Source organism: Mercenaria mercenaria, chromosome 1 (genome assembly GCF_021730395.1).
Source record: "Mercenaria mercenaria strain notata chromosome 1, MADL_Memer_1, whole genome shotgun sequence".
NCBI classification, from domain to species: Eukaryota; Metazoa; Mollusca; class Bivalvia; order Venerida; family Veneridae; genus Mercenaria; species Mercenaria mercenaria.
The window spans coordinates 73629488-73646494 of record NC_069361.1 but is presented as its reverse complement, the minus strand read 5'-3'; the positions used below and the strand labels follow the sequence as shown (position 1 = coordinate 73646494).

The following is a 17007-nucleotide window of genomic DNA, read 5'->3' as shown; positions in this document are numbered from 1 at the left end:
ACAAGGGTCTTTGAGATAGCGGGAATATGACGAACACTTTCGCTTACGTCAAATTACTTCACCGTCATCGTTAAAAATCAAGAATGATCAATGGTGGATTTACATATAAATTACGCCAGTTTCGAGAACTCTGTCATATCCATATATGTATTCATGTAACGATTTTTATGCCGGAAGTTGCACCTGGCCTAATTGCAGGTTCAAATGTCAAGGTCCTCACTCAGAGCTTAAGTGCAAATAATCAAGCTCAGCTGTTTGAACAGCGCATGGAAAATATGAGATATACTAGAATTTACTTATGTGTCATTATATTACGCATAGACAATGTGTTTTAATGTCTAAAGCCCTGCTCCGCGGCTATTCAAATTGTATTGTGTGTATTCAACCCATTATTACAATAGGTTACAGTTAATAGCCACGCGCCACACTAGCACGCAAAACCACAGGTAATTTATATAGAATTTTATATAAAATAAATTATATAGCAACTGTTATTAAATGCGGTAAAATGAATAAAAACCGAATTATTTTAAAAATATTTTACGTCAATGTTTTATACGTAATTTTTTATTGGTTATGTAATTAAAACAATGTTTTAAGTAAGATATAAGCCTCAAACGATCCAATATGTAAAATACTGGACGGTCCTCAGCGCTAACGCGCTTCAGACAGTCCAGTATTTTACATATTGGATCGTTTTCGTCTTATATCCTATACTTATGTTTCAGACAATTTGCCGCCGAGCTTACACCAAACTGGGAAGTGATGCAACGACATAGACAAATGCGCACTATCAATGGGAGCAGAGGTTATGCACAGTAGAAACTCTCCGGACGCCACTATAAATGTAAACATTGCTGATGCAATTGTGATTTAATTCTGAGAACATAAATATGTTTATGGGTGCGCGTTATTACATTGTCTTATCAGTGTGAAGTGATAATTCCCAAGTGTTAGTGCTCGTGCTTTATTTTCATTTTACTGTGTTTATTTTACCTAATTATTGAAGTATGCAGTTTGGTACAAGCATTAATGAACTATCACAAGTATGTGTATATTTTGCTGGAGTAATACTCCTTTTTATGGATGTTCATTTTCAGGAAAGGAAATATTATCCTAAAGGAGATTATGAACATGCTATTATTATAAATTATTTTAAATAAGTCACTCATACATGGGCTTCAGGGAAAAATTCTGCCGATCGGAAAGTTGACTAGGCGTATCATACTTTAGCATTTTTTGTCGAGCCCGCTTGCGGAAGCGAAGACATAGTTGTCCAAATGGCTGTTCGGTGTATGTGAGTGTCCGTGGATTTGTTTGTCCGGACCATAACTTTGACATGCATGGAGCACTCTTGTTTATATTTGGCATGAATGGTAATCTCAGTGAGACGGAGTGTCAGGCGCAAACCCCAGGTTTCTATCTCAAAGGTCAAGGTCACACTTACAGGTCAAAAGTCAAATTCAAAAATGTATTTGTCCGGAGCATTATTTCTTCATGCATGGAGGGATTTTGATGTAACTTGCACAATTGTTCACCATCATGAGACGGAGTGTCATGCGCAAGAACCAGGTCCTTAGGTCTAATGTCAAGGTCACACTTAAAAGTCAAAGGATACAAGAATGACAACTTTGTCCGGAGCATTTCTTCTTGAGGCATGGAGGGATTTTAATGTAACTTGGCACAACTGTTCACCACCATGAGACGGAGTATCATGCGCAAGAACCAGGTCCCTAGGTCTAAGGTCAAGGTCACACTTAGAGGTCAAACGTCAGATACAAGAATGACTTTATTTGGAGCATTTCTTTTTGATGCATTGAGGGATTTTGATGTAACTTGGCACCATTGTTCATCATCATGAGACTGAGTGTCATGCGAGTGTCAAGATCCTAGAATTACTTCCCTTTGTTGTTACTATAAATAGCTTATATTTGTAACTTTTTTATTAGCTCACCTGTCACAAAGTGACAAGGTGAGCTTTTGTGATCGCGTGGCGTCCGTGGTCCGTCGTGCGTGCGTGCGTGCGTGCGTAAACTTTTGCTTGTGACCACTCTAGAGGTAACAATTTTTATGGGATCTTTATGAAAGTTGGTCAGAATGTTCACCTTGATGATATCTAGGTCAAGTTCGAAACTGGGTTATGTGCGGTCAAAAACTAGGTCAGTAGATCTAAAAATAGAAAAATCTTGTGACCTCTCTAGAGGCCATATTTTTCATGAGATCTTCATGAAAATTGGTGAGAATGTTTATCTTGATGATATCTAGGTCAAGTTCGAAAGTGGATTACGTGGGATCAAAAACTAGGTCAGTAGATCTAAAAATAGAAAAACCTTGTGACCTCTCTAGAGGCGACTTTTCTCAATGGATCTTCATGAAAATTGGTCAGAATGTTCATCTTGATGATATCTAGGTTAAGTTCAAAACTGGGTCACGTGGGGTCAAAAACTAGGTCAGTAGATCTAAAAATAGAAAAACCTTGTGACCTCTCTAGAGGCCATATTTTTCATGAGAGCTTCATGAAAATTGGTCAGAATGTTCATCCTGCTGATATCTAGACCGAGTTCGAAACTGGGTCACGTGGGGTCAAAAACTAGGTCAGTAGATCTAAAAATAGAAAAACCTTGTGACCTCTCTAGAGGCCATATTTCTCAATGGATCTTCATGAAAATTGGTCAGAATGTTCACCTTGATAATATCTAGTCGAGTTTGAAACTGGGTCACGTGGGGTCAAAAACTACGTCAGTAGATCTAAAAATAGAAAAACCTTGTGACCTCTCTAGAGGCCATATTCTTCATGAGATCTTCATGAAAATTAGTCAGAATGTTCTTCTTGATGGTATCTAGATCAGATTTGAAACTGGGTCACGTGGGGTCAAAAACTAGGTCAGTAGGTCTAAAAATAGAAAAACCTTGTGACCTCTCTAGAGGCCATATTTCTCAACGGATCTTCATGAAAATTGGTCAGAATGTTCATCTTGATGATGTCTAGATCATTTTCGAAAATGGGTTACGTGGGATCAAAAACTAGGTCAGTAGATCTAAAAATAGAAAAACCTTGTGACCTCTCTAGAGGCCATATTTTTCATGAGATCTTCATGAAAATTAGTCAGAATGTTCATCTTGATGGTATCTAGATCATTTTCGAAACTGGATCACGTGGGGTCAAAAACTAGGTCAGTAGGTCTAAAAATAGGAAAACCTTTTGACCTCTCTAGAGGCCATATTTCTCAATGGATCTTTATGAAAATTGGTCAGAATGTTCACCTTGATGATATCTAGGTCAAGTTTGAAACTGGGTCACGTGTGGTCAAAAATTACGTCAGTAGGTCTGAAAATAGAAAAACTTCGTGACCTCTCTAGAGGCCATATTTTTCACGGGTCTTTATGAAAATTGGTCAGAATGTTCACCTTGATGATATCTAGGTCAAGTTCGAAACTGGGTCACGTGCAGTCAATAACTAGGTCAGTAGGTCGAAAAATAGAAAAACCTTGTGACCTCTCTAGAGGCCATATTTTTCCCGAGATCTTCATGAAAATTGGTGAGAATGTTCACCTTGATGATATCTAGGTCAAGTTTAAAAGTGGATCAAGTGCCTTCAAAAACTAGGTCATTAGATCAGATAATAGAAAAACCTTGTGACCTCTCTAGAGGTCATATTTTTCAATGGATCTTCATGAAAATTGGTCAGAATTTTTTATCTTGATGATATCTAGGTCACATGTTCTCAAAAACTAGGTCACTTTGTCAAATAATAGAAATAACGACGTCATACTCAGTTCAACACTGGGTCATGTGGGGATAGGTGAGCGATTCAGGACCATCATGGTCCTCTTGTTACTGGTCGTAGGGGGAAAAATCAAGACCACTTTTCTGTAGTACAACATGTATGTTACAGCCAGTTTTCAGGTGTATTTTGACCTATCTCTACTGGTGAGGATTTTTGTGTGGACTTAGAATTTTTTTTTTAAGATTTATTCCCTTTGTTGTTACTTTAAATAACTAATATTGTAACTTTTTGCAATCTTATTTTATTTGGCATAAATGTTTGCCTCAATAAGACAAAGAGTGCCATGTGTAACTCCCAGTCCTTTTGACAGCTGGCGGGCTCGACATGTTGCCCGTGGGCATCTAGTTATCTATACTAGCAGTTTCATTAACTGTTAAGTATGTGCTTTGTTTAAACTGTATTTAACTCTGGTCCTGGTTTCCGGCTCACGCGAGTTACCAGCGTGAATCGTGGGACTTGGGCCAGAGCATAGCATTTCACTTTTGGTTTGGTCATTTTCTGGTTAACTTGCGTGGCGTTGAGTAGTGGTGTACAAAAGGTATTGCCCACGTACTATGGTAATATATTTATAGCGTTGCGTTTGCTTTGCCTAGCTCTATATAGCCTTGCTCAAGTGATACATAGCCTTGCTGGTGCTAATCACTTTCCGTTGCGTTGCGTTGCGACTCTAGCTGGTTACCCGTCTAGATTTTCATTGTTACTATGGTTACCCGTATGGTTACCCGTAGAACATTGGAGGATACCACTCATCTGTCATGTCTGCTGATGCTGGTCACTACAGTGTATCTGGTTTGGTGACACGTTTGATATTTTTCATTATTGCTATGGTTACCCGTAGAGTAATGGAGGATACCACTCGTCTGTCATTTCGTCCGTCGTAGTGAACTATAGCATTGATGGAAGTTGTGCCACGGTATAAGTTTTTTGGTAAATAATTAAATTTGGTTGGTTACCAGGTTAGATTTTAGCGAACACGCCTGGTCTTCTTTTGGTCGGCGGATTTATTCCCTACAATTTAGCTGGTTACCCGGCTGGATTGGTTGTTTAGCTGGTTACCCGGCTAAACTTTTGAGTGGCCATAATATTCCCATATTTAAGACATAACATACAAACGTTTTTAGTACTTTATTTTAGTTGTACTGAAATATATTCACATATCTCATATATTGAATTAAAATTGAGAATATTGCACGTTCTTCTTTTGGTTCTTGATTTCGGGTAATAAAATAAAAACGATATTGCCAAAATACCGAGAGGTCGTTAGAAGTTTCGCCAAGTGTATGAACTTGGTTGTGTACGTAAAGGTTTCCTCCTTTGCAAAATAACGCTCATAAAAATATATATTAGTATTGTTGATGAAGCATGTCTATCATCTAGTTACCATTCGTGTTAGTAATATAACAGACAATGAATATATAAATAGTTTACATTTAGATGTTTAAATAACCCCGCAACATCACCTGAATAAACGCGCTGATTTTGTTATTTATCATCATTTTCATTTTTCATCTAAAAAAGAGAATTTACTGCTTAGCGAACGTTTAATGTGTTAATGCTATTTGAATCAAAAACCAGTGTTACTTGTCAACCATTTATACTCACATCTTCAATAATTATTTCAGTATTTTGAAAAGGTGGAAAGAGAAGGTAAGACATCTATTGTAATAAAGATATACAATTAAGCACCATCCAGTACTGATAACTTTCTGTTTTGTTTATAATTGACATCATATAGAAACTGTTTAAAGTATTTTACTCTCAATTTATTGACGTTTCTTTCTTAGAATTCTACAGAAAATCTCTTGAAATTACATTAGCCTTTTTCTTCATTATTTTCATTTAGTAAACGCAGCAGTACTGTCAACAGCTGAAAGCCATCAAATCAAAATAGAGATTATTGGTGAAAAGGGAAATGTGGATTACGCGAAAGAACTTTTGGAAGCAAAAGTTAGCAGTTTGTTGGAAGATAAGAACATACATAACCCTGATGACATTTCGAGAATTTCCAGTACAACGTCTGAACAAATAGGTGATGATACTATAGATCATGTAAAACACACGAGTGTTCACGTCGAAAGTAAATTGAAGGGTACTGATAATTCCCAATATCCTCCATCAGATAAAACAGAGTTCATGAGCCAAAATGAAGAAATGATGGAGACAGAAGAATGTTATGTCGGTCCATTTCCGACTTGTCCACCACCTCGAGGACAGTATGAAAGGAGCTTCTCGTGGTCTACACATACAAAGAACTTACGCGTATATGAATGTGAAAAATGTTTGGTAAGAGTATACGGAGGTGACATATTAAACGTTCCAGTTGACTGTATTGTTAATGCCGCCAACAAAGATCTTCAGCATTATGGTGGTGTTGCACATGCAATTGCTTCAGCTGCCGGTGAAACGTTTCTTCGGGAGTCAAAAACTGTGATTCAGAATAAAGGTAATTAATGACTTAAGAGTTTGATTTTTGTTTTGTTTTGTTCTTATTTGGCTTGGATTTTCATTCAAACTGACATAGTGCAGGGCATATGGTGAATGTCAAGTCTTTCATGGTGGAAGAATACCCAAGGTGCACCTCCGTGCATTATTTTTGACACAAGAGGGTCACTGAACTTCTGAAAACAAGTTGAATGACTACGTCAAATAACGAAGATCACGATCCGAGGAATTATGTTGATCTGTTTTCTTATCAAGATGTGATGACCACTTTTTCAGTATGTGTAGTAACAATTTTAATATCTAAATGATTTCTTTTATAAAGGTTATAAATTAACAGGTTTTCATGTCTCCTTAGGTCCTTTACATGTTACATCAGTTGAACGTACTGGCGCCGGGGATCTTCCATATGAATGTGTTATGCATGCCGTTGGTCCACGTTGGGATGATTATAAACCAGTGACGAAGTATAATTTGAACAGATGTGCTGAGGACCTCAAGAACACTGTCGTTAACTGCTTACAATTAGCTGATGACGGACAAATTACAAGTATTGCATTCCCATCTATCAGCTCAGGTATGTACATGTACATAGACATGTTTGTGTATCCATTTTTTGTATTGCAAATTATAAAGTTCAATATAAAAAAGATAGATGTAAGGTTATATTGACAGAAACAAAAGTAATCGGCGACACTGGTAGCACAAAATTAAGCCATCAGTAGAATAAAATTATTTTATAATTGATGGGCAATTATCATCTGCGTGTACTTATTCTATAGGGTTAAAGTAGTCGGTGACACTAGTAGCACAAAATTAAGCCATCAGTAGAATAAAATTATGTTTATAATTGATGGGCAATTATCATCTGCGTGTACTTATTCTATAGGTTTGTTTGGTGTTCCTAGAGATGTTTGTGCAATACAGTATGCAGAAGCGGTGAAAAAGTTTAGCAGAAGAAAGCAAACGTTAAGCGAAATTCACTTCGTTGACGAGAGTCATGATATGATTGACATAATACAGAAAGCCTTTAAAGCTATAATAACTGACGGGAAGCAAGCACCGTTTGACATAAATGTCTACTTGGATCGCCCAACAGCGGATGGAGCCCCTTCATTGGTATACTATAACAAGGGGAAAACAACCCCGAAAAATACAGCAAGGGACCGGCCGAAACATCTCATACCTAAAAATGAAACACTGAAGGATATCTATCAGTCTGACCTAAATGCAGCATACATTTTTGAAAGAAAGAAATTAAAATGTTACTTTCCATCAAATTGTGTGGTCGAAGTATATGATTATGATATTATGAGAATATCTGGTGTTGATGCAATAGTTTGCAGCGAAAACAGGGAGGGAGACGCAAAAGGGATGATAGCGAATTCATTGCTCAAAGAAGGAGGACGAGACTACAGTCGGATGAAAGCTGTTCAGTTTTCAGGTTCAAGAAAGTATGGCGAGGTGATCACAATCCCTGGTGGGAGAAACAGATTCAAGTGGGTAATGCATGCGGTTGTTTCGAGAAAAGATCACCATATAATTCCAGTCATATATAGAAAGATATTCACAGAAACAATGACAAGAAATATAACGTCATTAGCGTTACCGGTAATGGGAACAGGTAAAACTGTTTATATTCATGTACATTTTTAAATGTGCGATTAAATTAATAACAAATTGGGCATTTATGCATTGATTTGTTAATAATAAAAATTCTTGAATCTTACTGCAGAGATTATTACAAACATTATATCATGAACAATTTTTCAGTTAAAACCTCGATGAAGTAGTATTTATTCATTCCATAGGTGTTGGCGGTACCAACCCGGTGATCAGTGCAGAGATGATGTTCTCTGAATGGGTTCATTTCTGCAAGAGAAACAGAATTAGATCACTCACATTGCATGTAGTTATAAATGACGCGACAGTAGCCAGTTTAGTGAAAGATGTTTTCAAGAGTCATATAGATGATATCAACCAGTCATGTCCAAGTACAGACGTAAATAAAGATGGGGCAAGTGTGTCTGGTTTGGAACTGGAAACGTCGGCTAAGCATGCAAAAGAAATGGAAAAAGTGGAAAAAGACAAAACAGTTGGTGCAACAGATGATGTAATATTCTATAGATTATTAGAAGACATCTAGTTAGATGAATGTATAATTTGTTCATGTTATCTAAAAACTCACCACAGACTAGTGACATAATAACTTGCCCCGTGAACTTCATGAAAGTTATACTGATAATACAGTTATATCATAGCTAAACTTCTCCTAAACTAAGGCTCCTCCTGAACCTAAAATTAGTATTTTCACAGTGTTAACATAAATGTCTTCAGCTATTTTTTGCAGTAGTTTTCAATATATTTTAAAGCTTTAGAATCATAATAAAATGAACATCTTACTAAAATTTAGAAACTTAATCCGGTCTAAACTTAACTTAAGCCAGCAAGTATTGTGTATACTGGTATATGAACTCAACAAACTGTTTAAATGTAACTGCCATTTACTGTAAAACACGCCGATAGTTGTATTTCTGAACTCTTCGATGCAAATCACGCGTAATTACCGCCATGGAAATGTAATAGAATGTAATAGAATACAGCTGTTTTGTAGCGGGTCTTTTTGGTATATGGTAAACATTAAACTGTATTTTTTAACATTTGCTCATAACTTTGTAATATATATTACATGAAAACTCTCCAACGATTCATTGACATATTTGGGAGTAAAACTGAAATTAAAAGATGATTTTCTTTCCACTGTGTATTACAATTATAATGTTCGAAATGAGGAAAGCGTTAACTTAGCTGTTAGAATTGTAAACGAATCGTCAACTTGCATAAGATTTACAAATATTTCTGGTTGGTTTTCACTGCATTTGTAGCTTCTTATTGTCAGATTATCATTTTATATCAAACACATCATGATGTGTTCCAATATCCTTTGTGAAATATCAAAGAAAAAAATTGTGTTTTCAAAATTATTATTGTAATTATTATAACTTACCTAAGTATCAGAATCGTGTATTTGATGCTGTATCTACAAAACAAAACGCTAAAAATGAAGAAATATTCTCAGTAACTATACTTGCGAATTGGAAGCTAAATGAATGTTGCTGTGTACACATTTTTGAGAAAACTTTTCAGAATGGCTGGCCAGAATTGTTAAATTCAACCTTTTGGTATGCTATCTACCAATCAGTATTTCATTCATTGTTTCTATTAATATTTTCTCAGCAACCTGCTACCAAAGATGACTGTGTGATATGCATGGATAAAGTAACCAGTCCAAAGAAACTGCGATGTGGACACGTGTTCTGCACAGAATGTATAGAAGGATATTTCCGAGTGAGTTTCTATGGATTCAGTGCTGTTATATTTTCTGGTCTATTGGGATCGATGGGTTCCATGCCACATCTTTGAAATAAAATTCCATTTAAACCGATGTTTGTGTGTGTGTGTGTGGGGGGGGGGGTGTTGAATTTCCAATTACCACTCGTGCACTCATGAGCAGATCCATTGAAACCCAGTTTGCTATTATTTTGCTTGGTTGCATTCTGTGTTCTTATAGACTTTATTGATATCATTTTGGAATTGTTTGGGACATACTATTTTGTTATACATTTTCTACGGAAAACATTTCTATTTCAATAATTTCTGATGTGATAATTTCCAGACTGGTACTTTTAGATCATGGAGTCCATTTAGAGTTTATGTATTACCGTGTTGCACTTAAGCCGATGCTAGAGGGCGTAAGGGGTGTTTGTACATTTTTTACACACTAAACAAATCAAACCAAGTCTGGTACTACTTTGCTTTGTTGTATTCTATGCTTACAACTGGTTTTGGGTCAATGTTCGCAGTGATTTCATGTCTTTTTCATAAACTGGAAAAAATCAGACACCTTTATATTTGCGCTATGTTCTTTAGAGTATTGTCTAGATTCAGGAAAGGTTGTTCTAAGACGAATGTATAACTGTAAAAATCCAGAACTCTATATGTTATGAAAGCTCGCTTTTCATTTTTACCCAGCAGTCGCCATTTATCTAATATAGTCAGCTTCTGATAAGACATATTTCTATTTCCCTGTTTTATCTTTAAAAGAAATGTGTACAAAGGGCTATAGCAATAAGAAGTAAGGTCTAACTTACTGCAGGTAAAGAAGGTGTGTCCAACATGTGGCAAAGTGTGTGGCATCATCACCGGCGACCAGCCCAAAGGAATTATGGAAATTCTTAAGAGACGTCCATGTGTAGCAGGATATGAGCGACACAAAAGTATTGCTATAACGTATCGCTTTCGCCCAGGAAAACAAGGGGTAAGTGAAAATATAGAATATACTGCTGTTTAGAAAATGTATTTGAATGCCGTGAAATTTCAGGATGCACCATCCTTCGCAATTCCCACTATCCCACGAAAAAGGTATGTAGAGGGCGTGAAGGTAAAGTCGAAATAGTACTTATGATATCCAATAATTGAGATATTGCCAGCTCTCACACTATTTTACCGACTTGCACATTATTTTTCAAGTCTGTTATTATGGCGTGGATGTGGGATTATTTATTTATTACATCTTGTTAATTTTACAGCGCTATAAAGCTGGAACGGGGGAAATCATTTCCCGACTAGTGAGATTGTTTTGTTGTTTTGAGATTTAAAAGTGTTCATTTACCACGTCTGGGTAATTGCTTCGCTTTCTTTCCTATTGGTTCATGGCATCAGGTCTGTTACGTGGTCATTCTAAGCTCGTAAACATTTATTCTGTGTCGACTTCCGCGGTATAGATGGAGCACTATTGACTCTCTCAGCCGATATATGTCCAATACATCATATGCCATTTTCTCCAACAATGATTTTAACATATTTTGCCCTGTATATTAAGCTGTACATGTAATTTATTTAGAAGTAACAGTTTTGTTATGCATGAACTAAACTAAGACTGAACCATAAGGGCTGAATTGTTTTTTATATGTTGCAGCCTGACCACCCTAGACCTGGCGTTCCTTACAAACCAGTCGATCGAACTGCATATTTACCTGACAACAAAGAAGGTAGAGAGATATGTGCCATGCTAAAGGTTGCTTTTGAGCGGCGGCTAATTTTCACTATTGGAACCTCAAGGACTACTGGACAGGAGGGAGTTATTACATGGAACGACATACACCATAAGACAGACAACAAACCGAATACACAGTAATTCATTTAGATTCTAACACGACCCGATTTGTTTTCCTATTAAACAAAGAAGGCTGAAAACTGTATGTTATTATTCAACAATTCATTTTTCTGACGCCACGTACAATTATTACGTCATACCGTTAGACGGCATAGCGGCGCGCTGGAAAAGAAATCAACAGAAATCAGGCAAATATTTGATGGATATCGTCAAGAACGTACATAATAATCCTTCATAACGTGTTAGAATCGAAATAATATCTCTCAAACAGTGATTTGCTCATGAATAAAATTATTGTTTCTCGTTTATATGCGTATTATATATCACGTGATATAATTCCTTCGCATCTAAACTCCAAACAATGATTTTATTCAATGACAAATCACTGTTTGGGATATATTATTTCTTAATTATTACCATCCAGCTGGTTTGTTTTTTCCCAGGATTCTACTAGTAGATATATAAAAAAAATAGAAAAGTGGAAACTCCACATGTCGCTCAACACGACAAAAACGAAAATGTTGGGAGGAGCACTAAAGGATATGGTTCCACATAAAACTGTTGAACTTATTATCATAAGGCAAAGTAACATGCACAGGTCGCCCAACACGACAAAAATAAGAATATTGCCAGCTCGTTTTGATTCAGCCTGTTCATGGACGGTAGTGGAAATGCATGCTTCCGTCAACGCCATCTAGTCCCTCACATCGAGTAAACTATTATGTCACTTGGTTGCTTTCTGTGTTTTCAGAGGACTTTCTTTTTCTTCACCAGTACTACTAGTAATTAATTTGATGAATATAATATGAAATAAGGCACTGCCTCAATCGGGAATCGTTCCGACTTCAACTCATCCCATAACATTTGAAAAGAACTGTCTAATGACAGCACGGAAGGACACATTTTTTAATTCGATAGTAAATATCTCATTCGGTATATCGCATGTTACCGTAGAGGGATCGATCCCGATTTTCGTCGCTAAGCGAAGGATCGATGCCCTATCAATTTAAAGGAAGATTTTGGAATAAAAATAACACTGCCCATAATGTATTGTATTACAGGTAATGTCCGCCTCTTGGATAGGCGCTATCTCCGGAGAGGTATATTTATTTATATGAATTGTGCTCACTAGGTGCTTTTATTTACAAGTGCACACTACGTGTATATCCATATTTGTACTGATGTGCAAGACGTTGTGGTTCGGACAAGTTATGTAAACGCTTATTAGGCACAAGGGAAAAAAGCGTATTCTTCCAAAAAATCCGAAGTCAGACTCTCTGTGCACGTGCCGGAAGTACATTTTTTTTAATTCGATAGTATATGTCTCATTCGGTATATCGCATGTTACCGCACAGGGATCGCGACGAAAATCGATAAGATCGATTCCCTATTAAAAATTGACCATAAGCATATGTATACTAATATTATGAATTATTATTTGAACTGAAATTTATTTATCGTAATGTGTTTACTGAAAGGTCTCAAAGTTTAAATACGTAAACACAGATTCTGTAGTTATAAATAAGATGAAATACGATTTTTAAAAGCAAGCACCGTAATATGTCGAGACAGCATTGCAAATACGATAATTACCATTTACATAATTGTAGTTATAATGTAATATTTAGAATAACATACGAGACTCGCAATATATCTTGAACTATCGGTGTGCCATGTTATTAAAGAAGAAATATCATTTTTTTTTATAAAATAGTTCTTGATAAAATATGTATTTCAGGTTCGGCTATCCCGACAATACCTACTTGCAAAGGGTTCGTGATGAGCTGGAAGCTAAAGGTGTGACCAAAGAAGATGTGGATAGGAATTTCATCAAGCAGCTAGAAAAAGATGATTTCCAACAAACCGTCTATTAAACAGTGAATAAGTCTGGTGACATTAATGTAATAGACAAAATTAGAATACTAGTAGTCTATCTAAATAACCACTCTTTTGGAGCATATAGTGTGATCACCTCAAAAGTAAGTCATGTCTGCCGGTTATCTTATTTATGTTGTTTTAAGGATCATAAAGGAAATTAATTTATCTTTCAAAGTGAATTAATATTTTAGAATTTTGTACAGTTGTTTGTAATGTATGAATATCAAATTGTTATGGACAAATAGAAGAGATTTTCGAGAGAGGTATCACAGAGTGATTTTTAGCTCACCTGTCACGAAGTGACAAGGTCAGCTATTGTGACCGCTTGATGTCCGTCGTCCGTCGTGCGTCGCCCGTCAACAATTTGTAAAAAAATCTTCTTGAAAACCACTGGGCAGAATTACACCAAACTTCACAGGAATGATCCTTGGGTGTCCCCCCACCCCTTTCAAAATTGTTCAAAGAATTGAATTTTATGCAGAACGCTGGTTGCCATGGCGACCGAAAGGAAAAACTTAAAAAATCTTCTAAAAATCTTCTTCTCAAAAACCAGAAGCCCTATAGAGCTTAGATATTTGGTGTGAAGTATTGCCTAGTGGACCTCTACCATGTTTGTTTAAATCATGACCCCGGGGTCAAAATTGACCCAGCCCCAGGGGTCACTTGATTTTACATAGGAAAATCTTAAAAAATCTTCTCAAAAACCAGAAACCCTAGAGTTTAGATATTTGACATGTAACATTGCCTAGTGGACTTCTACTAAAATTGTTCAAAACATGACCCCTGGGTCAAAATTGACCCCGCTCCAGGGGTCACTTGATTTTACAATTGAAAATATTAAAAAATCTTCTTCTCAAAATCCAGAAGCCCTAGAGCTTAGATATTTGACAAGTAGCATTGCCTAGTTGACCTCTACTAAAGTTTTTCAAATCATGACCAAGGGGTCAAAATTGACCCAGTCATAGGAAAATCTTCAAAAATTTCCAAAAATAAACCAGAAGGCCTAGAGCTTAGATATTTCACATGTAGCATTCCCTAGTAGACCTCTACATCATTTGTTCAAATCATGACCCCCTGGGTCAAAATTGATCCCGCCCCAGGGGTCAAATGATTTTACATAGGAAATCTTCAAAAAATTTCTAAAAATAAACCAGAAGGCCTAGAGCTTAGATATTTCACTTGTAGCATTGCCTAATGGACCTCTACAAAATTTGCTCAATTATGTCCCCCGGGGTCAAAATTGACTCCGCCCCAGGGGTCACTTGATTTTACATAGGAAAATCTTTAAAAAATTTCAAAAAATAAACCAGAAGGCCTAGATCTTAGATATTTGATATGTAGCATTGTCTAGTAGACTTCTACAAAATTTATCCAAATCATGACCGCTGGGATCTAATTGACCCCGCCCCATGGGGTTACTTGATTGTACATAGAAAAACCTTTAAAATTTTCTAAAAATAAACCAGAAGGCCTAGAGCTTATATATTTGACATGTAGTATTGCCTAGTGGACCTCTACAAATGTATTTCAAACCTTGATCCCCCTGGGTCAAATTGATCCAGCCCCAGGGGTTACTTGATTGTACATAGAGAAATCTTCATAAATTTGCTAAAAATAAACCAGAAGGCCTAGATCTTAGATATTTGATAAGTAACATTGCCTAGTAGACTTTTACAAACTTTATTCAAATCATGACCCCCGGGGTAAAATTGGTCCCGCCCCAGGGGTTACTTGATTGTACATAGGAAAACCTTCCAAAAAATTTCTAAAAATCATCAGTTTGACATTTGAAACATGTAGCTCATATTACTCAGGTGAGCGATCCAGGGTCATCATGACCCTCTTGTTGTGTATGTAAATGTTAGATTTGATTCGTCGACTTCCCGTCGTCTACCCTGCATACTTTTGTTTCTTTTATGCAGTATTGTGTTAATGTGTGTTAGCTACCAGGTAGTGTCAGCAAATACAGTTCTTTTGATTAACGTGTAATAGGAATAGAATTTAGTTGCAAACAATATCGTGCAAAATGTATTTTTAAAATCATCACTGTCTGTAAATTAGATAACATCTAATTGTACCTGATCGTATAGCCACGATATATAATTATTTGTTGAGCTCTAGTTTCTTATTTTAACACTAACTATTTTCTGTAACATTGCTTATTTGTATTTTCATTTGCTTTTAATAACCTACCATTTTGTCAGTTTATAAAATGCTATATTCGTGGGTTTCGCCCTCGAATAGGAGCAAGCAAGAAGAGCCCTGTTGTATATAAAAAGATATTTTTGGCTGAAGTCATCTTCCTTAATTCTTCTGCTTTTTATATGAACGGCTTTATATGCAATTACTTAACATGAATGTTTAAGTGTCTTTGTTTTTATCATACATGTTTTCCATCACATCTCGCTTACTCCTCACTCACTCTGCCTTTGATATTTTGGAAATGGTAGACGGAGCAGTTTTTATCGTAGTCCCCATAACATAAAGTGTTACATGTTATGTTGTACGCGTAAATTCATACATGCACGCGTAATTACGTTTGCGCGTGTATATAGCACGTATATAGCACGTCCATATAAGCATGCACCTAAATATTTACACGTGGACGTATATATTTACGCGTGCACACAAGTTGTTACACGTGCATGTATATTTTGAAATGGGCGCGCACTATATTCATTAAATTCTACAACGCCCGACTATATCAAACACCTGGTATCTTATCATAGGGGAACATGTTTCACTATAATTATGCTTTAGTATTATATATGCTGCGCAAGAGAAAACTAAAGTGCCATACGACAATGTTCCTGTTGCAGTGACATAGATCTTACTGATTTATATACAGGGAATATCCAAACCATAAAATTTCATTTCAGTATTTGTAATATGTAAAATGCTGAATTCTGCTCAGTCCGGGGCTAGAGGGCGTGGACGATAGCATGAAGTTTCTACCACCGTCAATGTGCAATTTAATGTTTGCCGTGTTGAGCGAGCTGTTGCTTATCAAATTTTCTATTTTAGAAACTATTTTGATGCTGAACAGAAAGTAAATAATAAATCACACAAGTAAAATTGGGATTAACAGAAATTAATTTATAAGTTACACAGTAAATGGGATAAACACAAAATTAATTCAAAAAGTTAAAAAGTAAAATGGGATTATCAGAAATTAATTAATAAGCTACACAGTAAATGGGATAAACAAAATTATTTCAACAGTTAAAAAGTACAATGGGATGAACAGAAGTGATTTTTAAAAAGTACAATTGGGATTAACAGAAATATTTTATACAGTTCATCTTTTATGTTCTATGTTCTATGTACCATTAACCTGCTGATTGTTAGCACTTTTCGATATGCGTAAGCAATATAAAAAGTGGACATTGTAAACGTACAATAAGAGACAATGATACATAAAGAGACACACAAAACAACAACGCTAAATCTATATAGCACAGTATTATTTCTTGAACAGATGATTGGCCGTCCTTTATTAAATTAAATAAATATAAAAATATAGAACAACCACTGTGTCAGTCTCATGATCTTCGGATCTTCTGTTTTTCTCATCTTCTTTTCTTTTCTGTTTAGTTTTCATCGTTGTACGATTGATAATAAAGACTATAAAGTTACCTTAATTAGTTAAATTGTTATGTATACATGTGGTCTTTTCCAGCTAAACCCTTTTATATTTCAGATATATCCCCTTATATTTCAAATCGA

The 17007-nt window shown here is 36.0% G+C and overlaps 1 protein-coding gene across 1 annotated transcript in view; it reads left to right on the top strand.

Annotated features, from left to right (window-relative positions):
- The window catches only part of LOC123534097 (uncharacterized), a 28000-nt gene extending 11078 nt beyond the window's left edge, over positions 1 to 16922 (top strand). The window contains exons 8-16 of the mRNA XM_053518259.1: positions 5411 to 5435; positions 5632 to 6231; positions 6586 to 6804; positions 7117 to 7851; positions 8039 to 8340; positions 9465 to 9575; positions 10384 to 10545; positions 11194 to 11420; positions 13142 to 16922. Of these exons, the coding sequence (XP_053374234.1) occupies positions 5411 to 5435; positions 5632 to 6231; positions 6586 to 6804; positions 7117 to 7851; positions 8039 to 8340; positions 9465 to 9575; positions 10384 to 10545; positions 11194 to 11420; positions 13142 to 13277 (2517 nt within the window). The 3' untranslated portion in view covers positions 13278 to 16922. The remainder of the gene's footprint in view (positions 1 to 5410; positions 5436 to 5631; positions 6232 to 6585; positions 6805 to 7116; positions 7852 to 8038; positions 8341 to 9464; positions 9576 to 10383; positions 10546 to 11193; positions 11421 to 13141) is intronic.
- The last annotated feature ends 85 nt before the right edge of the window (positions 16923 to 17007 follow it).